Below are 25,676 nucleotides of genomic sequence, written 5' to 3'. Positions count from 1 at the left end.
AACAAAACTCAAATCAGCACAATATATTTTAATTGCAAAATTTGGGGATTTGCAATGGCAGAGTTAGCGGTTTTTATTTTATAGCATGAAATTCCAGTACCTTAGAGTGGAGGGATTCAGGTGACTCCAGCATCAGCAGCAACTCAGAGTTATCTATCTCCAGCAGCATACCTGTGATCTTCCCAGCCATGGAGGGGTGTAATGAGTGAATCAGAGGGTAGAGGCGTTCACCTGTGCACAGGCAAAAGGGACAGAAGCATGCATCATTCAGAGTGGGAAAACCCCATGGAGCTGGCCCTATTCCATTTTTTAAGCTTAGGGGTAATAGTGGCCCTGGAGGAACACTAGGGAGTGGGAATGCTTCAGTTCTCACATGAAAAACCATTTTTAAAAGTTCTGGTGAGGCCCAGAGTTGCAAGAGAAAGCAGGCAGAAGAGGTAAACAAATTGTACATGGATATCCAAAGAATAAAGCACTTGAAAAGATCACAGGAATTTAACTGGATGTACCGTATAAGGATACGTGGACGCAGTTGGCGCTGTGGGTTAAACCACAGAGCCTAGAACTTGCCGATCAGAAGGTCGGCGGTTCGAATCCCCATAACGGGGTGAGCTCCCGTTGCTCGGTCCCTGCTCCTGCCAACCTAGCAGTTGGAAAGCACGTCAAAGTGCAAGTAGATAAATAGGTACCACTCTGGCGGGAAGGTAAACGGCGTTTCCATGCGCTGCTCTGGTTTGCCAGAAGCAACTTCGTCCTGCTGGCCACATGACTCGGAAGCTGTACTCTGACTCCCTCGGCCAATAAAGCGAGATGAGCGCCGCAACCCCAGAGTCGGCCACGACTGGACCTAATGTTCAGGGGTCCCTTTACCTTTATAAGGATACTACCATCCATTGCCATCTAGCAGGTACCCCACCCCCACCCCCAAAAGGAAACGTCTACCAGGAAGGACTGTCTTAAGGGAAAGCAAATTCAGATACACAGCTGGTCTACCTCTTTATTATCCTCCCTGTTTTCAAGCTGCTGCTGCAGACATTGTAAAAGACTTTCTCCTTAAATGACTGCATGCAGGCCTGGCCCTACCATTAAGCAGTGTGCGGCATCTGCCTCAGGCAGCAAACACTGGAGGGGCATGGAGTAGCAACAAGGTAGTGAAAGACAAAGCTCTGTGGGGCACATAGCCTGCTCTTCACCCCCTAAGCTAATCTGCTGCCCTCAGGTGCGGTGGACGATGCACCCATTGTTGACACTGAGATTTGACTGCCCATTCCAAGTCAGACTTCATACATTATTTTTCTTTTAAGCTCTACACATTTGCATAGGCAACTCCACAGCCCTATACACATGTCAATAATTTGGCTGTGCAAACAAAAAGCAGAGAGGAGGGCATCTTCATGCGACAGCGAATGCTCAGCTTGTGTAAGGTCACTGCACAAACCGCCGCTTGGAGAAACAGCAATGCGTCATTGTGGAGAAATAGCAGCTTGGCGCCAATGGGAGTTGTCCCCCCCTCCAAAAAAAATCTCTAATTGTATTGCAAGGGGTATGGCTTTGCAGAGCTGGATAAATTATTTGCCCACGTAATGTAGACCTGTTGAGAACCAGGATTTCTCCTGCTTATTATTTAAACGAAACAGAACAAATGCCGAATAAGATTGGCAGTGATGCATTTAATAATAATAATAATAATAATAATAATAATAATAATAATAGTAGTAGTAGTAGTTTATTTATACCCCGCCCATCTGGCTGAGTTTCCCCAGCCACTCTGGACGGCTTCCAATCGAGTGTTAAAAACAATGCAGCATTAAATATTAAAAACTTCCCTAAACAGGGAACTGCGTACAGTTAAATTCCCAGTCCACGTCATTGTTTTTTACAACTGCGGATTGAAATGGGAAATGATGGATTTTGTGAACACGGGAGAAAGTGAGAGAGACCAGAAACAGAATGATCCATCCCTAATTCCAGCACTCTTTACTCACGCCATGCTTCACACTGGCCAGTTTGGCCTTTTTTGTTGCAACCGAGCAAGGAGTAAGATTTACCTTTCAGGAATGAGAGAGAGAGAGGGAGAGAGAGAGAACACGGAAATAAACTCCTTCAACCCATCACCACTATAACCATTCTTTGTGAGGAAAGTATATATTGAAGAGCAGGAGTTTCTACTTGCACAGTGAGGTGCTGTGTGCTTTGAAAAGGAAAATCCCTCCAGGAAAAGTCCTTTCCTTAAGTACACTTATGGGGGCAGGAAAGGAAGGGTATGCCCAAAGCATACCCAAATACCCAAAGCAGGTGGCAGCACAGGAAGAGCCTGTGCAGTCCGGCTGTTAGTAATCTAAGAAACTCTCAGTTCAAATGCAGTTGGCACGCAGCTCAGCCTCATCAGATCATGTGGAGGAGAGCAGCAGCTGCTCAGTCAGCAGGAAAAGAGCTGCTACTCATGATACCTGATCATGTCCGGAGATCCCTGCTGCCAGACCCACCACAGTTGCTAGGGAGAAAAGCTGTGATTGACAGGGCTCGGGCTGGGTAGCCAGTCCCTTAAAGCAGGGCTCCAGCTGAAGTGTCATCATGGGTGCTAGAACCATGCAACCAGCTGCCAAGGTTGCTTTCATACTACAGTCTGCTAGCACTGCTGAGATAATTGCTTTTCAGAAGCAGAATGGAAAGGATACTGAATATACAGTGGTACCTCGGGTTAAGTACTTAATTTGTCCGTTCTTAACCTGAAACTGTTCTTAACCTGAAGCACCACTTTAGCTAATGGGGCCTCCTGCTGCCGCCACACCACCAAAGCACGATTTCTGTTCTCATCCTGAAGCAAAGTTCTTAACCTGAAGCACAATTCCTGGGTTAGCGGAGTCTGTAACCTGAAGCGTATGTAACCTGAAGCGTATGTAACGTGAGGTACCACTGTACTATCCTGCAGCATCCCCTTCCCCTAGCCAAGACCCTTCTGCAATGTCAGGTTGTAATTATACCAATCGGCAAATGTCCTTTCCAGTGTTCATTCTAGTTTCCCGTTTGAAGGTTCTGCATGTTTCTTTATTTAAAGCGAAGGTCTCAGGGCAGAAATATAGAAACAAAATCAAATCAAACTATACAAACTAATAAAACTAGTGTTCCCAGAGCTACAATTCACAGCACCCTTAAACTACCACTCCCAGGAATATTTGGGGGAGGGAAATCATATGCTTTAAACATGCATTTAATGTGCTTTAAATATATGGTCTTGATCTGTGCTAAAAGCCCATGAAACTAAGCAAAGCCCACAATGAAATCTCAAGCCAATAGAACCACAAAAGACAGTGAAAAGAAAACCGTCTCCCAGTTTGTTCAACATAGTTTTGGGTAGTGTTTTCCTAATGTGGGACTCCTACCCACAACCCTGAAATTAAGAGTCTCATGCTCTACCAGCTGAGCAGAATGCATTGCCAGCAGCACTGAATAACTACGGCCGGATCCTGCATATTCGGGGGAAGCCAAAAACAGTTTCCAAGCTGCAGAGCGGCACCTTTAAGTTTAAGGTTAAAACTCTTGCCTAGAGACATAGCTAGCTAGCTAGCTAGCTAGCTAGCTAAACAGGGCACCTGAGAAGGGCAAGCTGCCGATGGAGGAGGACAATGCACCACAACTCACCAAGCATTTGCTTCTGCTCCTGAGGAGGGGCTGCAGCCAACATGGATGCTGTCAGGGGCTCCTGTCCGTGAACACGAACAGCCGGTTCTACAACCTGCAGGCCAATAAACAGAAGACAACAATTATAGCATGGTCCTCGTGTGAGTTCCTGAATGATACTCTGGGGGGGAGGTGGATTCTAATGGCAGAAATTCCTTTTCCTGCACCATATGAAGCTCCCTAAAGTAGATAAGAGGAACCAGCTGCTGTTGGGGCTGCAACTCCCATCTTCCCTAACTGCTGGTCAACAGTGTCTGGAGACAGGTCACGTATCCACAGCTGTGACCAGAGGAGGAATGACCACTGGGAGGAGCTCAGAGAGAAGAAACACCACAATGCATCAGCTGCAGCACAGCCGGATGCCTTCATCTGCCCCCGCTGCAACAAAACATGTCTCTCCCACATCAGTCTCTATAGCCACAGCAGGCGCTGCAACCCTCCAGTGATTGGACCTCACCCCCCAAGGAACACTTTCATCAGGAGAAGCTGGAGAAATGAGAAGAGGGTGGCGTTCAGCTAAATTTTACCCACTGAAATTAACGCACGTGACTAAGTTAGGTCCATTAATTCCAATGGGTCTACTGTGAGCAGAACTGAATTGACCCCCCCCAAAGTGTCTTAGCAGAGAGTTCTGCTTAGTTCTTTTTACTGAAAGTAGACCCACAGACTTAGGCCACCACACATTCCTCTAGATCAAAGACGGGGACCTGTGTGATCTTTGGTTGGTCTGTTCCACTTTGGGAACCACTAATCCAGACCTAGGAGGGATGTGGGTGGCGCTGTGGGTTAAACCACAGAGCCTAGGACTTGCCGATCAGAAGGTCGGCAGTTCGAATCCCCGTGACGGGGTGAGCTCCCGTTGCTCGGTCCCTGCTCCTGCCAACCTAGCAGTTTGAAAGCACGTCAAAGTGCAAGTAGATAAATAGGTAAGGTTACCTTCTGGTGGGAAGGTAAACGGCGTTTCCGTGCACTGCTCTGGTTCGCCAGAAGTGGCTTAGTCATGCTGGCCACATGACCTGGAAGCTGTACACCGGCTCCCTTGGCCAATAAAGCAAGATGAGCGCCGCAACCCCAGAGTCGGTCATGACTGGACCTAATGGTCAGGAGTCCCTTTACCTTTACTTTAATCCAGACCAATTAAACGCCAAAAACTAGAACACGCTACAAGCCCAAACTCTAAAGGCTGCGTGCACAACATACATTGAAAGCACACTTAAAAAAAACAAATGAGAATCCAGGGAACTGCAGTTTATCCCTTTACAGAGCTATAATTCCCAGCACCCTTATTCTACAGTTCCCAGGATTTTTGCGGGGGCGGGGCGGGTCGCGGAGCTTTAAATGTATGGTGTGCACACAGCCTATGTTAATGGCATGATCAGAAAAATCTTCCACATTAAGGAGTGGAGGGAGGAAAACATGGTCTATACAATATCCTTTGTTCCACAACTGAAGGCGAGTTACCTGGTGCATTGGCAGAGGTGCCATGGTGCCCAGTGGCTGGGCATTCCTCACGGCTGAAGAGTACTTGTACTGGGAAACGCCACGTGGTAGGGCTGTTGAGGAGGATGCCCGAGTGCTGATAGTCTGGGTTCCTATGTTGGCTGAAATGAGAACAGGAACAATTTGGAAGGGTACAGAGAGAGGAGATATGACGTATCTCATCGTTGATGCCATGCACCCTTTGCAGAAGCCTTTTTAAAAGCAGGCTCCCCAAAATGGTGCAGAAGACAGGGAGAGGAAGATGGCAGTTCTCAGTTGCAACCACAGCCTGCAACACGTAAATTTGAGAAGTCCTCTCAAAATCTCCACTGCAACGTCAGCACAATTGGGTGGTCCAATTGTAATAAAACACTCCTTTCATGTATACAAAGCAAGCAAAAGGATGAACCCACAGATGCCATTGAAGCAAAGGCTAAACCCCACACCAGCTCCTGATAATCCTTTTATAATAATAATAATAATAATAATAATAATAATAATAATAATAATAATTTATTTATTATTTATTATTTATTATTTATTATTTATTATTTATTATTTATTATTTATTATTTATACCCCGCCCATCTGGCTGGGCTTCCCCAGCCACTCTGGGCGACTTCCAAAAAAACATTAGAATACTGTAATATATCAAACATTAAAAGCTTCCCTAAACAGGGCTGCCTTCCGATGTCTTCTAAAAGTCTGGTAGTTGTTGTTCTCTTTGACATCTGGTGGGAGGGCGTTCCACAGGGAGGGCGCCACTACCGAGAAGGCCCTCTGCCTGGTTCCCTGTAACTTGGCTTCTCGTAGTGAGGGAACCGCCAGAAGGCCCTCAAAGCTGGACCTCAGGACCAAGATCTGGAGGAGGCATGGTAAGAGCAACTTGTGTACCTAATCTCTCAATTGCTATGGGAGCCCATAGAACTGAATGGCTCCCACTCAGCCTATCCTTATTGCCATCACCCTGCCACAGGTTCCATTTCCTGGTAATGCTACACTGTGACAGGTTCCCCCAAACTGGATTATGCATAAAATAATTGCCACCTGCATCTAAGCACACAGGCACGCACCATTCCGTTTGATGATGAACCATCCGCATTTCCTAACTTACCCACTCTCTGGGCATTGGGAGATACCCTGGGAGCCTGAGTGGACGCTTGTCTCATGGTGCTGATGTTGGACAGCGGGCGCCTGGGAGGTGCAGTAGGCCTCAGGACCGGGCTGGCTGGGTGATAGGATGCTAAAAACATTGAATACTTTCATCAGAATTTGGAGGCATAAGAAGCGGGGGGCATTCAGAGACGTTTTATCCACATAAATTAGTGAACATGGAAGAATAAGAAATCAAGATAACCAACTTTTTATTAAAGAATGGAAATGGTTTATTGAATAAATGAGCAAATTTAAGTTAATTTGGATACACAGAAGATATTAAAAATAAATTTAAAGAACCGCAGAAAGAAGGGGAAGGAAGTTAAGTTTTGAAATGTTAAAATGATTGTAAAATTAGTGAAATGTATAAACCTGAAATATTTTTTTTAAAATAAATAATATAAATAAATAAATTAGTGAACATGGCTAAGTTAGGTCCATTAATTCTAATGGGTCTATTCTGACCAGAACATAACTGAACACCACCCCTAGTGTCTTAGTCGAGAGTTCTGCTTAGTCTGTGGGTCTGCTTTCAGTAATGAGAACTAAGACCTCCACACATTCCTCTAACCCAGAGATGGGGACCTGCGACCTATTATTGGACTCCAACTTTCATGATCCCTGACCATGAGCTGGAGTCCAGCATCATCAGGTCCCCAGCCCCGTGCTCTACTGAATTTGCATGCTGACTTCACGAAAATACTGGGGTCCCAGCACCAACCAATAGCATGGTAGGAGTTCCATACCAAGTGCAACCTACACCCACATGCTCTGCAGATGACCAAGTCCTTTTTGAAAAAACAAGCAAGCAAACTCACAGGGAGGCCTAGAGGGCTGCATATTCCAACGGGAGACAGGGCGGACTTGGGCAACAGGGCTAGGACTGTAGAAAGTAGTTCTGGTTTGAGGCTAGAAAAAAGACCACGAAACAAAGGAAGAAGAAACATTACTGTCCTCACATCAGCCCTGGGGCAGCTTGGACTACCGAAAGCACCAAGCCTGGAATTTGAAAAGATATGTGGCAGTTCTTTGAAGGAACTTTGAAGTTCTTTGTGTAGCTTTGAAGGAACCATCACCTGAGAATTACTTGAGGCAGATTAAAGGTAAAGGGACCCCTGACCATTAGGTCCAGTCGTGACCGACTCTGGAGTTGTGACGCTCATCTCGCTTTATTGGCCGAGGGAGCCGGCATACAGCTTCCGGGTCATGTGGCCAGCATGACTAAGCTGCTTCTGGCGAACCAGAGCAGTGCACAGAAATGCCGTTTACCTTCCCACTGGAGTGGTACCTATTTATCTACTTGCACTTTGACGTGCTTTCGAACTGCTAGGTTGGCAGGAGCAGGGACTGAGCAACGGGAGCTCACCCTGTTAGGGGGATTCGAACCGCCGACCTTTTGATCGTCAAGTCCTAGGCTCTGTGGTTTAACCCACAGTGCCACCCGCGTCCCCTCAACCATAGTTTGGCACTATATGCAATAAACTCACAGGAAGCCTCAGGCTCATGTTCTCCTTCAATGCCTGAGGGAGGAAATGACAAGGAAAACACCTCTTGAATGTACATCTGAGAAGAAAGAAGGCCCAGACTTTGCTGGGCTGAAACCTACAAGGTCTTCCAGGTTGACCTTTCCTCTAGGCCACCCAAAGGAAACTTGAGGTACAGACCCTGTTTCTCCTTTGCACATCATTTCCCCCTAAGGATTCTGGGACCTGCAGAATTCCCCGTGAAGAGTGATTGGTTGCTAAGCCACTCTGGGAATTGTAGCTCTGGGAGAGGAATAAGGTTCTTTTAACAGCTCTACGCATCCTTAACAAACTGCAGCTCCCAGGATTCTATGGGGAAAGCCAGGACCGCTTTGGCTTGAACAACTCACAGCTGAACGGGTGGACTCTATTGCAAGATTTATTTATTTTTTTGTAGTGATGTAGGCAGTGATATAAAAAGTTCTTATGGTGTTTGATCTGTGAAAACATTTTTATACATGCATCCTGTCATCTCCCAATATGGCGGTTAGATTGGAATGCAATGGATTTGCAAAGTGCATTAAGTTGCAGTGCAATAGCATCTTGTCTGCCATTGGTGCTAGTCAATGGGTTTCATAGAAGTAAGTTGTAATAGCAGCCTCTTTACAAACCTTACCTGTGGAAGGGAGGGCAGGAAATAACCTGTCGGAGGGAAGGAGCAGAGGATTGGACCAGGCAAGGCCCTCATGGTAGCTAGTCTCTGCATGTATTGGTTGGTGAGAATAGCTTTCCTCTCCTCTTTCCTTTGAGCAAGGGCCACATACAAAGGCTTGGCACTGACAATCCTCCCGTTCATTTCAGTCACAGCCTTTGTGGCCTCTTCTGGGGATGAAAAACATACAAACCCAAAACCTTTGCTGTGTCCACCCTCTGTCATCACCTAAAATTGAAAATTAAAACACTGAGTGGGTGGCAAACGGCAGTCTGAAGAGCACAGGCAGAGAGACACGGACATCGAGATGAGCGGAATAATTGGCAACTTTTCCTAACACACACAAATATACTCATTGGGGTGAACTGCTCTTGAGTCCCACCAAACTCAATAGGAACAAAGGTCAACTCAGAGTCCTTGTTTTCACTAAATGGGGAGGCACTGAGCCATTATGGCAATAAACATTCATTGTACCCTGAGATAGCAGCAGGGAGACATGGCGGCACACACCTTCAAGCAAGCCATCATAACTAAATGCACTGTTGACTGATAATTTCAAAACTTCATGGATGGTCCCCAACTAAATAGGCTTGTAGATGCATCTGTACCAAATCTGCTGTAGAGAGTTTGGGGATCCCCACGCCCAAAAATAGACTTGGGGAGAAGAAAGGGTGGAGAAGTACCTCTGGGCAGCCAAACATCAATGTGCTGGTGGATCTGTTTAGTTGGATTTCGCACACAGTGGCCTCCACACCTCCCAGGCTGGGGGCTTGCAGAGTTCCTAATAACTCTGTCAGCAGTCCCACAGCCATAGCTGTCAACTTTCAGATTTAAAAATAAGGGATAAGCAGCCTCACCTGTCCCGGGGACAGTCTACGGGATATCTAACAATCCGGGATAGCAGCGGGAAGCGGCGCTGGAATAAGGGAATTTCCCACAAAAAAGGGAAGGTTGACAGCTATGCCCACAGCCATGCCTCAATGCCTTGGCTGCCTTCCTTCTGTGAGCGCTGTAGTTTTTTGAAGGACTAGATGAAAGTAGTCCAGTAGCCAGAATTCCACATGGAATCATTGCAGAAAAGGCAAGGAGTGGATGTGGCAGATCACTGGATTATCCCAGTGGCAATTTCAGCCTCAAAACAGCAGACGAGGCAGCAAAACTTTACTGCTTTCTGGACTGCCTTGTTTTCAGACTGTAGGTGGAAGGCTCATGCAATTTCTCCTTCCATATCCCCACCCCCAAATCCCTGCATGTTAAAAAACATCAACAGCCTAGTGTTTTTGTGTTTTGATTTTTTTAAGGAGGAATATGGAAGGAGCAATCAATCACATGAGTCCTTGCCAATGGTCTGAATGAAAGTTTCACAGACAAAAGATATTTGGTTACAAACATAAGGGGCAGGATTCACCTAATGAGTCCCATCAGTGACAGATTTGCACAAAGTCTTCCACTTGTGCAGTGGGACTTTTCCCTTTCCCCTGTGCCCCCTGAAATTGGCTTGGGGCAGGGAGAACGCCCTAAAACATTGGGGGGGGAGGGTTGTTCCATCTGAGAAGCTGACATGCTTGAGCGGATGGAACGTTCAACATAGATCAACATTGAATACCCACCATAGATCTTACCTTGGCACTAGTGATAGTTCCATAAGGAGAAAATTCGTTCCTCAGCCGTTCATCATCAATCCCATCATCCAGATTCTTTACATACAAGTTCACACCCTAGGAGCAAAGAGCACAGACACTTTCCCATGTGTTCATAATATTTTTTAAGTAACATTTATGCCGCAGCTTTCCATTTTAAAATATGCACAAAAAAGAATGTTTCCAACACTCAATCATAAGGCTGGAAGGGAACCAAATGCCATCCAAACCAACACCCAGCATTCAAAACTCCCATTGTTCTGGGTGCATTTTGCGACATGGAATTTCATTAGCACGAGCAGTTTCTGAGCTCTGGGCGCTGTACTGCACCTAAGATTTCAGATTAAAACTGCAGAGTGGGAGGAAAGGAGGACCTTTTTCTGCCTCCCCAGCTCCAGCTACTCTAAAGACTGGAGAAGAGACCTTCTTAAGAATATTAGGGGTGGGGGGTGCGCAGGGGAAGGGCTATACCATGTGGAAAATGGACATAATATTTTAGCTGCAGTTCATTCATTTTCAGCTTTGTATTCTTGTTATTAAAAAGTGTGCTCAGACATTCCGTTGTTGCACCCATAACCTAGGTTTAAGGTGCCATTTAGCTCCTAGCTTTCATATCTCAGTTTCTAACACTGCCAATACCTCAATACAACATACACTACAGCTTTTGTAAAGATCAGATTCCTGTAAGCAGGAATAGCGCTAAATTGTTACTACCCATCACCTGTGTAGTGTTTTATAACGTTATTGTGCTTTCTCTCAATGAACGTCATCCGAATTTGCTGCGCTCAGGTGACAGAGCCCTTTAATCTGCTTTAATTGCACAATCCTAAATTCCCATTACAGTGGTACCTTGGGTTAAGTACTTAATTCATTCTGGAGGTCCGTTCTTAACCTGAAACTGTTCTTAACCTGAAGCACCACTTTAGCTAATGGGGCCTCCTGCTGCTGCCGTGCTGCCTGAGCACAATTTCTGTTCTCATCCTGAAGCAAAGTTCTTAACCCGAGGTACTATTTCTGGGTTAGTGGAGTCTGTAACCTGAAGCGTATGTAACCCGAGGTATCACTGTATGTGCTTGAATCCCACAAACAATATAGAGATTGTCTGGAGGCACCCTTCAAAGCTTTTACCTCAAGGGATAAGCAAACCAGCCTTATTTTCATTGAATCTTTTTTTTAAAAAGGCATCAAGATAAAACCCAACGAATTTCATCCCTTGCCACAAACAGGAACCATTACCATGCACTGTCATTGCAGGTGACCTGTGCCTCAAGAAGGGACCACAGCTCATCAACACAGCACATGCTTCCCGTGAAGGGGCCTTCAGGTTCAATTCCTGGCATCTGTCATTAGAGGAATCAGGGAGTAGCAGGCAACGGCAAAAGCCTGAGATCCTTGAAACCATAGAGAACCATTGCCAGTCAAGAATAGATATGAAATGGCCTAACAAATGACCTGACCTGGTAAGCTGCTTTTCCTTCACTAGCTCTCAGTGAAGCAGGACTGAGAAATGTGGATTTCCTCTACATGGCCCAGTTACTTTACAAAATAATAATGGCTCAATCCTGGAAATTGTTTTACTGCTTTTAGTTTACTGAGTTTAGCATCTTTCCTATTTTACCCTTACATTATTTTATTGTAGACCAAGGGGGACATACAATTACTGGTTGAAATTTGTTTCCACTGTTTTGGGTACCGGAATTTAAATTGCTGTAATCCTTCTGCTGGTAAACGGTGGGTAATAAAGTTATTAGTAGCAGTAATAGAAACGATGCCTGCAAATAAATAAATACATATTTATATTGGAGAGCAACCGCAGCATTTGAGATTTTGAAAGTCAGCAGGTGTGTTGCTTTTTTAAAAAAGTGTACCTTGCCACACCTGATGACCTCGTTGTCACTTAGCATTACCTGGTATCTGTTTACTCTCTCCTGCTTGATCTGCTCAAATTTGCGCTTCAGTTCACTCTGACGTTCCATCCTCTTCTGAGCTCGGCCAACATACACCATTCGCCCATTGATCTCTGTCCCATTCATGTCTTCAACAGCCTGCCAGGAGACCAGGTGTTAACATAGAGGGTTGTGCATAGGAAGAAGTCCCACAACTAACTCCACCCCTCAATGGACCACACATCCGTCTTGCAGAAAGATGCCCTTTGCTCTGTTTTAATTTTGTAATGAACTTTGCAAAGCCTTCGCTTCTGAGCTATCCGAAGCAATGAAATCCCCCTACCCCCCACCAAGAGCAATTTAGTTGGTTCTGTAGCCATCATGCATTCATAGCGAACATGAGAGAGATTCATATGCACTCATCAAATACCAGAAGAGCTGTCACCCAAAAGAGGACAGATTCAGCAGTCCCCACCATATATTTAAAGCACAATTACACCTCTTTCACAGGTATGGCTTCCCCAAAGAATCTTGGAAACTATAGTTTATCCATCATAGAGCTACAATTCCCAGCACCCTTAACTAATCACAGTTCCCAATATTATTTGTGGGAAAGCCTTTAAATGTATGATGTGAATGTGACAAGATTTCATTTCCTCTGCTGCACCAGCGGCTGCATCTCACTTGAATGTTAGGAGACAGTTCTTGCTGGTAAAATCAGTTTGGCAATGGAACCAATGATCAAAGCAACTGGATAGACTCTCCCTTGTGAGAGGTCTTTAAGTAGAAGCTATATGCAGCCATCTGTTGGGGTTGCTTTAGCTCTGGGACTTCCCACACTAGATGGCCTCCTCCAACTTTATGATCACAAAACAGGGAGGTCCCTGGTGGAGAAAGCCCATTTACTCCTTTAGGTGCACACACATCCAAGTCAGGTCTTTCTCCCACCAACAAGCCTTCAGCTCCATCTTGACAGCCACATTCACTGGAACAAGCAAGCATCGGGCACAGACAAATAGATCAAAGACCATCTTGCCTTCTGAGCATCTTCATGCTTCTCAAAGTTGACAAACCCAAACCCTTTTGAATGGCCTGCATTATCCATCATCACCTTGACGCTCAACGTCTTTCCTGGAAAGTAGAACAAGAAACTTTAAGACAGTGTGACATTGCTGGAGCCACAAGTTACAATAGACTCACATTGGTGCCATGCAATTGGGGCTATTGGGCGAAATCCAGTGGTGCCTGTCCACAAACACAACAGAACAGTTTTGCCTGTCTGCCAGCAGAAGAGATCCAGTTGACGGAATGGATTCCCCCTCATCCATGCTTCCAAAATCTGGCCTGGGGGGTTGAGGGATTCTCGGGACCAGATTTGGGAGGATGCAGGAAATGTAGTGGGAAGATGAAGGAGACGTCCACTCACAAAAAAATGGATCTTACCCGCAATCTCTTATTATGTATGGGTAGAATCCGACATAAAGGCGAACGTTCCATCAGGGCAAGGATTTTTCCTTGTGCGACAGAACATTCTCTCCCTCTCCCTCTCCCCTCCCCTGCTTGCACAACCCCGTTCAAAGCATTCCCCTGATCTTCTGGAGCAGATTTGCAAAAGGTGCACTTTGCATCGTATATGACACCAGGCTCAGGAAACAGGGGTGTTGTTCACCCAAAATAGTGTGGCAGCCCAGTCTCTGAGGTCTGGTAGGCCTAATTAGGCCCACAGGCTGAAACTTCCCTGCCAATCACTATACTTCAAAGTGCCGCATTTACCAAATTTTGAGAATATTTCCTGTAGTCGCTCATCATGCATGTCATCCCCAAAGTTCTTGATGTAGACATTGGTGAATTCCATTGCCTTGGCGCCATATTCTGCTTCCCGCTCTCGTCGAGATTTAAAATGGCCAACAAACCTGTAAACGGGCAAACGGTGAAGCCACTTTTTAAAATGCATTGTGTGTGCCATGCAACGAGGTCAGGGAAACCTCCCAAGCTATATTAAGTAGGCAAGAACTGAGACAGCTTTATCGATCAACATGCTCTAATAAAGCCACAAGTGCCCAGTTTTGCCTTGTCAGTGCTCAGGAGACGCCGTCATGAGGAGAGAGGCAGGATTACCTCTGTTTGGTGTAGCTCTAGAGACCTTTAAGCTAGGAGAGCCTGATGCTTGAGCAGTGATAACATTGCTCGTGCCTGTATTTTGCATCAACCTTGCAGGGTGGATTTCAGCTGTAACCGGTGCTCTTCTTAAGGCAGTGTAGAGAAAACTGTGAATTGGCAAGGCATCTTCTAGACAAAGGATTTATAGAGCACATGAAACAGTGAGGGCTCGTCCACCCTTCGATCGCCCCATGCCTAGAAAGCATGGTTCCAAGTGGTTTCCTACTTGTCCTTTCCGAATACAGGTCTGAGTTGTTTTCTGTTTGCCTCACAACTTGCCCCAGGAAAACCAGCTCTTTAGTGCTGAATTGGAGCAAACATCAATCCAAGGAAAACCCAGTTGACGCATGCTCCAATTCAATGTGAAAGAGCAGGTTTTCCTGGGAGGAGAAGTGGTGGGACAAGCGGAAGTCTGGATGAGCTGTTGCTCTTCCGGCCAACTGTGTTGCTGCTGGAAATGCACATTTTCTATACTCACAGGGGAAACGAATTAGTGACCTTATGGACTGTTTTGCATGCTAAACTTGCCCTAAAATATTGATACTTGCATTTACTTACAAATATTCTTGTTATTCTATCATTTGATACATGTTTCCAAGGAAATTTGTTGCACCTTTTACTAACCTTGGTTTTCCTTTGTGCTTAAACCCTTATTCTAAATTGTGTTCTGCATAGGAGGGGCTCTGTTATTTATTTATGTGTGCAATGCATCTAACATATTAAGAGAGTCAACAACATTTGATCACGCAGTCACCCACTTCACCCATACCTGCACCCTAGCTCCCAACCCAAGCTTCCACTTACACCTTACGGTCATTGAGGAGCATTCCATTCATCGTGTCAATTGCTCTGTTTGCTGCCTCGTGGGTCTCAAAATGGACAAAGCCGTAACCTCGGGATCCATTCTCATCACAAACAACCTGTTAAGACATGGGTGGGTATGAGGGAAGAGAAAAAAAGGAAGTCATACAACTGAAAACGAAAAAGATGGGCCCTTGATTTCCCCCCAGTTTACATGTATATCTGCTCAGTGGTTACAAAGCCCCCCTAAACAGTGACCCTGAGTCATAGACACATTTTGGTGTAACCCTAATCAATGGGGCCCATCAGCAATGAGTAAAAACCTTGGTTTCAGAGAGAGAGAGAGAAAAGAACTCAAAGAAAATCGGAATGGGGTTGGTGTCTAATTCAATGAGGTCTCTCTCAGTACTGAAGTGCTGTTTTTTTGGACCAGCAGAGAAGTTCTGAGATTCAAGGAACCATTGTGATGCTAGAGGGGGTGGGAAATTGCCCAAAGTGTTTTGCCTAGTGGCTACCTCAAGATTGTTTTGAATTTTAAATTACTACCCACCAAATGTTATTACACAAAAGTGAAGCCAGAGTGCTTAGAAACCACTGGTCAAAAATTGCATAGATCAGGATAAGAGGAATGATAGACAACACATATACTAGGATGCTAGAAGCAGATCAGGTGATGTTATTTCTGCCAGTGACATAGCTACCTTGCAAGAAAGGATATTTCCAAAGGCTGAGAATGTATCATACAAAGCTTTGTTATCAATGGAATCGTCCAGGTTCTTGATGAAGATGTTCCCAACGCCTGATTTCCTGAGTCCTGGGTCCCGTTGGGACCACATGATGCGAATGGGTCGGCCTTTTATCACTTCAAAATTCATGGTATCCAAGGCCCGCTCAGCTAGCAGGGGAGGGAAAGCTCATTTGTTTACACAGAAACAAAAAACGAAAGCTGGAAGCAAAGAAGTCCAGTCTCTCACCTTGCAAACACCTGTGTGTGAGCACATTCATTTTACTACCAACAGGAAAGATCACAAAGTCTTACGACAGGAGTGGGGCTTAAGAAATTGGTGTTAAGAAGAGAAGCTCTGGCTTCTGGTAAACATGACTGGAAGCTGTAGGTACAAATAACTTGCCATGGTTTCTAAGACAACGATCTGTAAACAAGACCATAGCTGCATCATGGATCGAGTGGTAAAGGCCATTAGATGCAGGACTAGGGAAGATATGACCCTTCAGATATTGTTGTGCTGCAACTCCCACTGGCTGGGGCCGATGCAGTGGCGTAGCGTGGGTTGTCAGCACCCAGGGCAAGGCAAGTAATTTGCACCCCCTAACCCATGGATTTGCGCCCCCTAACCCTAACCCCCAGATGTTGCGCCCGGTGCGGCCGGGGCCCCCTGGACCCCCCACGCTACGCCACTGGGCCGATGGGAGATAAATCCGCAGATGTTTTACTCCTCCTATGGGACATTTGCAATGGTTAATCTTAATCACTGTGGCCTAGTGAACAGGGAAAGGCTGAAGCTTCCTTTCACTTTGGTTTAGCTCAAAACTTATCTTACAGCTACCAGAAATTATTTGGAACACAAAAGGTTACTTGCCAGCTAATTTCTAAATGTTCAGATCCTCTAAATGATAACGCAGAGCCCCAAACTCTGCTAGAAAGCAGCGCTTGAGTTGCATTTTTGCCTGGCAAAACTTGCTTCCTTTTTCCAAAGGAAGACTTAGTAGCCATGGGCACATCGTACAACATGGGTTTATCAGGCTGCAGCTGAGGGAGAGATGGGAAGCAGGGCCACTTCATCGGCTCAGCTGAAACCAGAAACATTAGGATCCCCCTGTCTCTCCAGACCAGCAATGGGGCACCTGAGGACCTCCAGATGACGGTGAACTACAGTTCCCAGCAACCCCTGGCCATGCTGGCCAGGGCTGATGGGAGTTGGAGTCCAACAACATCCAGAGGGTTGCAGGCTCCCCACCTGTGCACCAAACCATTTCCCTCTCCACTATTATAAGAACTTTATTAACTAGCACCAGAGTTTCCTCCCTTTTCCTTATCTGTTCCTTTTCCTTTCATGTCCTGCCTTTGAGATAGCCTCTGACCCCAGGCAACACAGTATTACTTTTTATTGATCTGTAATCTACCCTGGGAGTCTTTTCTGCTGAGGAATGAAGCAAAGATACTTGATGCAAACAAAATACAACATTTGAGAGTATAGAAGAAGTTCTCACTCACTTACCATCAGCAGGCTGTTGAAAATTTATGTACGCATAACCTAGTGATCGGCGTGTGGAGACATCTCGGCAAACTCTGATGGACAGAATTGGTCCAGCAGGCGAGAATTTCTCGTACAACATGGCTTCCGTTACATCCGGGTGCAAGTCGCCCACATAGAGGGAGGCTAGCGGATATCCTGGGCCACTAGCATTCATGGTCAATCATGCAGTTTAACTTGGGAAGTGAAGCAAAACCTAGTTACTCCCAGGCAGCATAACAGGGATCTTTAGAGATGCAAAAACAGCAGGACTCTATAGGGTAGATTCCATGTAAACCTCTGACTGAGCTCTTGAAGTTGCCTGCAAATGAAACCCACTATATCCAGAGTCATTTTCACCTAGTCCATCCCCTCCCTGCCCATGCTATGTAAATAGGAGTAACACATGCATTTACTAATGTATATTAGTACGTCTGCATAGATTTTATACAAGATATACTGACATGCAAAGCTGCACCCAACAAGTTTCATGCTTAGCAGAACAGAATTCCGCTCATGCAGAGGGACTTGCACCCCTTGCTTCTATAATATTGTCTGGAGGGTTGGGACTCGGGAGACTCTCTGGAGAAGGAAGGGGGAAGTCCGCTCATGCAACAATTCAACCCATACTCCACTATGCAGGCACTATTACAACCTCTTTGCCCCCTTGGATAGCACCTCCACACCATAATACACCATAGGTAATAATAAACAGAAGAGGGTGTGTGTATATATATAGAGAGAGAAAGAACATGAGAAATTATGGTGCATTAGAGATCTATAACCCATGTGCTGAGACTTCTGCATTGCAGGGGGTTGAGCTAGATGACCCTCAGGGTCCCTTCTAACTCTATGATTTTATGGTCCCAACATCCTCAAGTTGTTTTGACCTGCAACTCCCATCAGCCCCACCCAGCAGGGCCACTAGTCTGAGATGATGGGAGCTGCTGGCCAACAATTTCTGGAACACAACAGGTTGAGTGGAAGGGTGTAATACAGAGGTTCATGCCGCCTCGGTTCCATAAACTCATCTCCAGTTCCCCCCACCCTATAAAAATTATTATTCAAAACAGCGGTTTGCACAATCCACTTAAGGAAGATAAGGACACAATACAATTCAAAATGGTAACAACTGAACATTTCTTCACACACCAATTAGAACGATTTAGTTTTAATTAACCAGTTCAACCAAACTGATGAACTTGATCCAGTGATGTCAGATTTTCAAAGTTCCCCTGTCGCCCCCTTGCCTCTCAGAAGGTCCCCTCTAGGTAACCCACCCATCCCCACCCACAACAGAGGGGATATCTCCCACTTTGGGACCCAATGGTGTCATATAGGGTCCAATGCTCACCAGCAGATTACAGGAGCCAAGTGGGGTAAGACTCAACAGAGGATCTGGGCAAAGCACTGCATAAATTTAAGGATGACTCCCAAAAGATGTGCTGTGTCATATTCCTACAGCCAGCCTTCCTTGTTAGGTGGGGCAGCCACATTTCTAGGTGGGGGCCTTTTTTGGGTGGAGAGGGGTGTCAGTTAATTCACTGCCAACTCATTGGTAGAGGATTTGAGGACCAGGGAAAGGCAGCAACCTTCCCCCTCGCTCCTCCACGCAGGAGGTGTGTGTTAATTTGATGTTCACATAGCCCATTAGGTAAGTTAAGAGAAAATTTACACCAGGAATTAAATGACTGGCATATTTTTTTGTTTCCTAGGGGGGGAAAGATGACAAGGATACAGTGAACAGGGGGTTACCAACAAGTGTAAAAGAAAGGAAGCAGTTTAAGTTATAACTAAAAAGTTGAAAACTGGTGTGGAGCTTGTTTTCTCTCTCTCAAAAAAACAACATAAAATAACAACCCAGTTTTAATCTTGTATCATGATACCATAAAACAAGTTTACAAATGAAGAGCCACTTAGATTGCAACCATAGTCAAGCATTTGGGGAGAGTGCTGCTGAGAAAAATATGCATTACAAAACAAACTTAGGGGCAGAGAGAAAAGTTTAGGGTGTGTTTGTTAACTCCCCCTTGAGGGTCCCTCCTCCTAGTCTTGTTCCTGACCTTTAGATTTTCCTTCCTGCTGGACAATTAAGGGGAAACCTTTTAACTGGTTGCTGTATAATGAACTAACGAAGCAAGTGGAAACTAATTGTGGAAAGTAACTAGACTTGTTTTTAACTGGTTGCTTAGTTGATTTTTCTGTCCAGAAATGGTCTCACACTGAACGGCACACATTGGGAAAATCAGAGATAAGGCCTGAGTCACAGCCTAGGTTACAACCAGCAAACTGCAGGGTTACGTTGTGTGACTTGGAAACTATGGTTCTACTCATGAAGCCTAATAACCACATTAGCCTTTTCTGCAGCCCCATCACACTGCTGACTCATGCTCGAGAACCTTCTCACAAACTGCCAAGGCAGGTATTTCCTGTGCTTTTAGTGTGTCTGCTTAAATCCGCAATTTCACTTTTGTCTTGGATGAAAGGTGGGAGAGATGAGGTAGGAAACAAATCCAGAAAGCCAACTTCAAATTCAGTATGTCTCTTACTTAAAGCACTAGTGGAGCATTAAACAGGCTCAACTTCAAGCTGCAGTTCTTTGCACACTTAATTTGGGAACATGTTCACCTGAAATCTTGACTAAGAGTAAACATGCATAGAACCTGGCTATACATGTAACAATATACTGCCTTTTCGTGATTTCCCAATCCCTCCCACCAGCCAGCTTTCCCCTCCAACCCATAAAGCACTCACATGTGACGCAAGGCCGCCAGCAAACATTCACCTTCAGTGCTGGTCCTCCCTAATGTGGGAGCAGCTCTCAGAAATACATTGCCCCGCCCCCTTCCCTCATAGGTGTGGCCAGCCGCTTCCTGTAGCACCACCACCTGCTCCAACCATTCCAGCCATTGTTGGGGTCTGCTAATCGGGTCCAAGCTGCCTTGGTCACTGAAAAGCCCATAAATGCCATAGACAGAGGAGATTCCCACAATTACTCGTTTATTCAGCTGCTCCCGCTGACTGAAACAGGACACCCTGCCTGCCTGGAGACCTTGAAGGGGAGAGTAGCCTGGCAGTGGGAGGATTTCCTGAAAATCGCCTAGCAACGTTATCTGGTCTTCACTTATTTGTGGCTCATCATCCTAAATTCTAAAGCAGGTAGTTTTTTACAGAGGCAAAATGGCATCAGTTAGGCTAACCAAACAAACAAACAAGAGAAGAACAGGCCTCTGTGGCTTTTCCTGAGACCCCACACCATGCTGCCAGTCCCTCCCGAGTTAGAAGAACAGGGCAAGGCAATAAAACCAGCTATTTTGTTACGTGTTCAGGGTGGGAAGCTGGGTCTTGTGCTCCTGTGAGCTTCGATGCCAACACCAGCAGTGAAGGTTGTCATCCACTCATTTATAAGACACTTCATGGATTCAAAATACTACAAAACAGACGCACCCCCTTGCCTACTCTGCAGGTTTGTTTTCAAAGAAGGAGGTACTGGAATTTAACTCTGGGATGAAAACTATGCACTTCCCTTCTAAAAACTAGGCGTGGGTGAGGAGAGCGGTCAGCTGTGGATTTATTTATTTTTAAATATAAACCTAGTCTATATAGACTTTTGTTTAATACTAATCTGTGCTTACCTAGTTCTACTCAAGAGCAGAGCCACTGAAATTAATGGACCCAAGTTAGTTTTGTTTAGTTATTTGGACCATTTATGTACCATTTAAACAAAACGGAGAGGGTGGGATTTAACTATAACAAGCCCCACTAGCAGAAACTTGTACAAAGACCATCACTAGTACAACAGAGCTCCCCCACCCCACCCCATAACAGTATGCAGGGGGAGGAGAGAGCAGATGGTTGAATCAGGCAAGGAGAAATGCTTACACTGACAGAGCAATCTTCTTGGCCCTATGCTGAATTCCTCCCTCTGTGTGGTTTAAGGACCTAAGAAGAGCTTGCTGGATCAGGCCCATCTCACAGTGGCCAAGCAGGTGCCTATGGGAAGACCAAAAGCAGGATCCAGTGGCATAGCATGGGTTGCCAATGCTCGGCGCCACACAAAGAGAACAGAAGGGAAACGGGCAGAGTACATATGTACATTCAAGTCATTCTCTTTTTGGGATAGGCCACTTCCTGGTTCACATGGAGAAGCGAACACAGCCCAACAACAGAAGTGCACAGCTGTATTCGGGCAGCACAGGGTGTTGAAATTTTGCACCCCTAACAATTGTGCGCCTGGGGCAACCACCCCTGTGCTGCCCCCCCCCCCGATACTACGAACACTGGTAGGATCTGGGACATTCCCACCTGTGATTTCCAGGAACGGTCACTGGGGGCACATTGCTTCCAGCATTAGATGTAGTACATAGGTTACAAGAGAAAGTTGTAGCCAGTCAAGTTCTACTCAAGAGTACACCCATTGAAATTAAGTGATCCATGCCCATTCACTTCAATGGGTCAACTATGAGTAGGACTAGCATTGGCTCCATCCATAGGTTAAAACATCCTTAATAAGCAACAAATACAGTATGAGAGAATCAATACATTCTGTAAAGCACAGTTAACAACTAGAGAGAGCATCCTCTTAAGTATCAAAATAAACTTTCCGCATAAAAACCAGCTGCATAAATAGAAGGAAAGTTCATGGCAAAACTGTCCTATAAGCATAAGGAAGTAAAATATTTAAAATGAAAAGAAACTAAAAAAATATAATCCTGCTTTTTTCAAAAGGTCTACTCTTGAGTATGACTGTTCGTTACACCCCATTGGAAACAGTCACTTGACCTGCTTCCTAACAAACAATTAAACTATGTTGAATCCTATATACTAAAAGTGAATTTGTTTTTTTAAATGCCTGTTCTTATGTAGCCAGAATAACACCATCTATGAACAAGAGGGAGGTAGCAACAAGCTTAGAGGAACCACAATATGAGCAGGAATGCAAAAAATGATTCAGGAAAAGTAATACACTCACCCCCAAGTCAAAGACAACTCAAATATGACTGAGCTTGCTGAAATAGTGGGGTGCAGGAAGGGTGGGGTAGAGACAAAACAGAAGGAAAGAAATGGAGTTTCTTGAAAGGGGTGTGGCTGGCCAGTCAGATGATAGGAGTTGTAGTCCAAAACAACTGGAAGGCACCTGGATGGGAGTAAGAGCTCCATTGAAAGCCTTGGGACTTACTTCTGAGTAACATGCATAACAATGAACTGTGTGTTCTGTACGTTGCTGCATTGACATTTTAAAACATTTACAATACGTTCTTTAGTTGCCACAATAGCAAACAAATATATCGTTCTCCAGGAGTTGGGGACATGCACGAAACAAGCATTAAAAGATGGGAAGACACAGATTTCAGTCTCTCTTTTTTTCATTTGATTTGAACAAAAATTCAACTCGATTGTTAGTAGAACCTTTAAGCAATTTACATATGCAAGGAAAGTTAAAGTAAGCGTAACCCTTGGGACTTCCCTAGAAAGAGTGAAGAGGTAAATCAGACACCGAAAATGTTTGTATGTTTATTTATTTCACAAAATTTACATACTATTTGATTTTAAAACCAAACCAAACAGCAAAGCGGTTTACAAAAACAAAGCAATAAACTAAAAACCAGATTAAAACACATGTCAATGTTCTACATATCTTGCCTAAACAAAAATGTTTAGAAGCAGGCACTGAAAACAGTAGAGTGAAGGCACCTGCCTGAAGTCAATAGGCAGGGAGTTTCCAAGTGTAGGGGCTGCCACACTAAAAGAATTTCTTACAGATGCAGCGCTTTCTAAATTTTATGTATTACTGATAAAATGTCATTCCCCCTACTCAGATGAGACTGCGCTTCTAAGAAGCTGTTGGGGAATTTCTCTCCCCATAACTGTTGTCCAATCTGCATCAACTGGCTGGGGTTAAGTCTCAGGCTCAGTTAACCAGATTCAGTGCCTGAATGCCACTAGACACAGAGCCAATGAAAAATTGCTATCAATTTGCCTGCCATGCTGCTCTCACTAAGCCTCTGAACCGGACATTTTTTTAATCTATCATCTAAATAACTTTTATTAACATTTATTAAAATATTACGTAGGGTTTTATCTAATCAAGTCACACTTGGGAGTAGGATCCATTGAAACCAAGGCCCTTAAGCTCATTAATTTCAATAAACATACTTACGACCTACTTGGATACAACCCATGATCTTTTACACCCTCCTGGAATGCCTATCTGTTTCACCCAGGACGGATGTTCCTCTCACCCCACCCTAATGGCCCAAATGTTTTATCTCCCCGCACATTTCAATCCTGAACGCAATAGCAAAAGATGCTGCGTGGGACAAAAACAAGTGTCAACAGCAAAGAGGGCTCTCCATGTCACTGTGGATGGGTGAGAAAGAACTTGAGCAATCATTGCAGGGGAAATAAAAAGGACCAGTCCTTTGGTCCCTGCTTGCATCCATCATCTCCACAGCTCCTGCATCTGATGAAAAAGGCTCATGCCACAATAACTTTGTTACGCCACAAATCTTGTTGCTGGAGCTGTAACACCAAGCACATTTTAAAGCATTGTCTCCAAGCATCTCTTCTTTCAGCATATTTCCATCGCTACATCAAGTCATACTACTTCATAGCTACTCAAGATACCTTTCCATTTTCCTCTCTGCACATGGGCTGTTCAGATAGCCATTGGCTACCAAAGGCGGTTTAAGTTGTGGCTTTTCTGTAACAGCAAAAGCAGCTCGGGAACTAGAACAAGTCTTTCAAAGTCTGGCCATAACATCGCTCTCATTTTCCTCTGAAGGGTAAAGTCCTCAAACGGAAAAAACACAGCTGACTGGCAGCTGTTTGGTATCGCAGCAAGTTGCTTTTCCACATTGTCTAGACGAAAAGCTGTTTTAGGCAGTTATCACATTCTTACCTTTCTGCTCTAAGACAAGTACTCTACACTTGGGCATGAGCCAACAACATACAGAAACAAGCAAACGAATTGTGGAATGTATCTGGAAGGCTAGCTTACATTCTGCAGAAATTGAAAGCACACTTTTTGTAAGCTGTGCAATTTCAGGCTGCAAGTTGGGAGGGCTGCATCTTTGAATGCTCAATTAAAAACAACCCTTTATGCATGCAAAACAAGCACATTAGAGTGAAGGATTCAGCCTGGCCTTTTAAACCAAACAGATGGAGTCTCCTTCATGAGGAAGTACTGAAACACACAGCTCATTATCTGCACTCTGAAATGGTAGCGCAGGAAGTGTGTTACTGTTTGGTGCCAATTTCATGCACTCAACACATTGGGAGAGTACAAAAGTAACCTACCCCTTCTGAAAGTTTTGATTTTGGCATTTTGCCCAGGAACACCTGTGTTTTTCCACTGAATAAAGTGAACAGCAATCTGCAGAAAACCTGTTTGCTCCAATTCAGCGGTAAAACACAGGTTTTCCCAGGGAAAGGGCAGGGACAAAAAAAAAAAAGTCTGCTTGGACAGAGAGCTTTAAAGCCTGAATCTGTGCCTAGAAACATGACACAAAAGGAAGCCTAGATGAGCCCTTCTTAGTCTTTGTAGGAACAGGGGTCCTTGCTTTTGGCTACATTTCTTACCATTTGAAAGAACCCGTGCACTTTTTCTGCAGGGGGAGTTCAAGCATCTTTTCATAAAAGAGATCGGAAAGATCCCTTTAAAGATACTACAAAGTGCATCAGAAAACTAGACCCTCACACTGTATTTCTAATAGGAACCTTGGAGCTGGTGGTACTAATAATACCTGGCAGAATAAGATATTATTCTAATAATGGAAAAGAATCAAAAGTCTAAAGGAAGTACAATTTAGACTTCTGCAGCAGAGCTATTCTAAATACAATCACAACCCACATAGTGCCATTTAGACACTTCAATCACTTGCACCTACAAGCTGAATGAAGCTTTATTTGCACCAGCCGCCGGTCATAGCTACTTGTACTTATGGGACAAACCTTATTCCTAAAGGATTTCATAACGAAGGTAGCTTTTGAATAATATGAATTCATGCTTCATGTCAGAAAGCTAAGAAATCAAGGGCCACTTGAAGCCATTTCTGTTCAATGTTACGTCAAAACCTTTCTAGAAGCTAAACTATTTCTAGAACCCAATGCTACTTTAATAAGGAATAATGCAGCATGTTTTATGATATTCAAAATCATTCACTATTGTCTATAAGAAGGCAGATGTCCGGTAGATAGGCTTGGATGCTGTAAAGCCTTGCACAAGGTGACTTCTTTCACTCTTCCTGTGAAACAGAAATGACCAACTCTATACAGTTGTGACGAGGTGTGGGGTTTTTTTGGTGTGTGGGGGGGTGCAGACCTTACAGGCTGCTTTAGCAGTTAAGCAAGCTATGAGACATAAAACAGCACAGTCATTCCACCGCCACAGTATTCAGCCATGGCAGTAACAAACAAAAGTGTAAAGAAAAAAAACCACAGACCAC

The 25,676-nt window shown here is 44.7% G+C and overlaps 1 protein-coding gene across 3 annotated transcripts in view; it reads right to left on the bottom strand.

The window, feature by feature from the left end:
• The window catches only part of PABPC1L (poly(A) binding protein cytoplasmic 1 like), a 28,650-nt gene extending 5,917 nt beyond the window's left edge, over window positions 1-22,733 (bottom strand). The window contains exons 1-15 of one of the 3 annotated variants that reach the window (XM_083746218.1): window positions 22,202-22,733; window positions 21,112-21,222; window positions 17,215-17,426; window positions 15,679-15,872; window positions 14,981-15,096; window positions 13,790-13,929; window positions 13,053-13,147; window positions 12,038-12,175; window positions 10,113-10,208; window positions 8,455-8,718; window positions 7,134-7,224; window positions 6,275-6,403; window positions 5,143-5,282; window positions 3,643-3,736; window positions 101-231 (exon numbers count right to left, since the gene is read on the bottom strand). In XM_083746218.1, coding sequence (XP_083602344.1) covers window positions 101-231; window positions 3,643-3,736; window positions 5,143-5,282; window positions 6,275-6,403; window positions 7,134-7,224; window positions 8,455-8,718; window positions 10,113-10,208; window positions 12,038-12,175; window positions 13,053-13,147; window positions 13,790-13,929; window positions 14,981-15,096; window positions 15,679-15,872; window positions 17,215-17,407 — 1,821 coding nt within the window. In that variant the 5' untranslated portion in view covers window positions 17,408-17,426; window positions 21,112-21,222; window positions 22,202-22,733. Of the gene's footprint in view, window positions 1-100; window positions 232-3,642; window positions 3,737-5,142; window positions 5,283-6,274; window positions 6,404-7,133; window positions 7,225-8,454; window positions 8,719-10,112; window positions 10,209-12,037; window positions 12,176-13,052; window positions 13,148-13,789; window positions 13,930-14,980; window positions 15,097-15,678; window positions 15,873-17,214; window positions 17,427-19,983; window positions 21,054-21,111; window positions 21,437-22,201 lie in introns of those variants that run through there. The other 2 variants (XM_083746220.1, XM_083746219.1) reach the window with 2 other exon arrangements.
• Between the last annotated feature and the right edge of the window lie 2,943 nt (window positions 22,734-25,676).

This window comes from Podarcis gaigeae, assembly GCF_964106915.1.
Source record: "Podarcis gaigeae genome assembly, chromosome: 6".
NCBI classification, from domain to species: Eukaryota; Metazoa; Chordata; class Lepidosauria; order Squamata; family Lacertidae; genus Podarcis; species Podarcis gaigeae.
This window is presented reverse-complemented; position numbering and strand designations above follow the sequence as displayed.